At 35.9% G+C, this 1675-nt stretch overlaps 1 protein-coding gene across 1 annotated transcript in view; it reads right to left on the bottom strand.

Annotated features, from left to right (window-relative positions):
- The window catches only part of LOC106871055 (ELMO domain-containing protein 2), a gene marked incomplete at its 3' end in the record, with an annotated part of 18806 nt that extends 17225 nt beyond the window's left edge, over nt 1-1581 (bottom strand). The window contains exon 1 of the mRNA XM_052978128.1: nt 1563-1581. Coding sequence (XP_052834088.1) covers nt 1563-1581 — 19 coding nt within the window. The remainder of the gene's footprint in view (nt 1-1562) is intronic.
- Nucleotides 1582-1675: the final 94 nt, after the last annotated feature.

Consider the following 1675-nt stretch of genomic DNA (forward strand, 5'->3'; position numbering starts at 1 on the left):
CCACATAAGGTTCTTACCACATTGTCTTAGAATGAAATTACTATATACAGGGGGACCCAAAAGTAGGTTCGCAGTTCTTCAACAATCTCTTTTGCATTCATATATTAACAGTTTAGATCTTAATTATAAAAAAATATGAAACCATTATTCTATGCCAATTTAGTTAATTGTAAGGTAGAAGGCATGTAAATAGCACCTTTTGAGCGGGATCGTTACCAGCGTCGCCTTCCTGGCATCTGTGCCTGCGACACACGTGAAAGTGCATTGCATCCACAAGTCATCAAGCTAATCATTATCATGCGAAATGAAGTTGATGTTTTTATTTATAATAGAAACAAATTAATTATTGCAATGAAAATATGAAATACAATTAACATCATTATCGTTTAACATTCGTTTTTCAGGCTGTCATGGGTTAGACCAGAGGTTTTCAAACTTTTTGACTTGCGGACCCCTTTATATTTCAGGCTTTACCTTAGGGACCCCCTCGTAAACGCTTGTGAAATTTATACATAAATATTTGCTTAAAATAACATATATTTTTACATTTGTTTATTTAACAGTATTTAACAAATAGGTTTATTGTCAATTAAAAGATTTCGATTAAAAAACATGTATAAAATCAAATTGCCCATAAAAAGTATTTGCTGTCTTGTCCTGGCGGACCCCCTGTGGTCCGGGGACCACAGTTTGAAAACCCCTGGGTTAGACTATTTCACATGATCTGAGATGAATTACCTTCGGCAGCAGAAGGAAGGAAGACGAGAGAGATATTGAGGTTCGTGGAGCCGCAAAGCGTGCAGCACCGTCGGCCTAGCGCACCGTATGCAGGCAGGCGCAGGCTGGGTGAAAACTGCGCGGTCGGCAGCAGCAGCAGGAACAAGTGCGGGCTTCTTCCTCCTCCTTCTTCTTCTTCTTCGGCAGCAGCTGCACTGTTAGAGGGCTGACGAGTGCGAGGCGGCTTATGAAACCGGTTGCTGCTGCAGAGGCTGCGGTAATGATCCTTGTTACGACTTTTTCACCATGGATAATGGACATTAAATGACGATGATGACAATTCTTTTTGTTAAACTTTTGCATTTTATCCTGAAGATCTACTTTAAATTTGATTTTATACATTCAATTTTCATTTCCAATGAAATCAATTTTAATATTTCAAATTCGAAAATATTCAACAAAATAAATTGAAAAAGTGAAGCAAGTACTACATTTATATTTGTAAAAACAACCGAGCATAATTGTACTAAAGTGAAACTAGGAAACAGAAAACTGTGTAAGCCCAGGGACAACTGTATTTTATGAAAACATTGCATAAGGAATTAAACTGAAACAGATATCAACATGACACAAACAACCCATGCTAGTATGGAGAAAATGATTAGATATTTGTGTCGAGAGAAAATTCAATGACAATCGAATTTATCAGATTTTTGTAGATAAGCAACAACTCAAGAAAACCTTTCAAAATTCTATGTACTTACAATAAATTGATTGCAAGTATTGTGGGAATGTAGACAACATAATTTCATGTTTTGTATGCATGTTTAAAATAAGTTTCATACCTATGTACATTTTTTCCATCGTAGCATGAGTGTAAAAAGTTTAACAGTGAGATAACCTTACTGTGGCTAATTCTGGGTTTTCTTACTAAAGGGATTCTTTTTTTTTTTTTTTT

This window comes from Octopus bimaculoides, chromosome 30 (genome assembly GCF_001194135.2).
Source record: "Octopus bimaculoides isolate UCB-OBI-ISO-001 chromosome 30, ASM119413v2, whole genome shotgun sequence".
In the NCBI taxonomy this organism is placed as follows: Eukaryota; Metazoa; Mollusca; class Cephalopoda; order Octopoda; family Octopodidae; genus Octopus; species Octopus bimaculoides.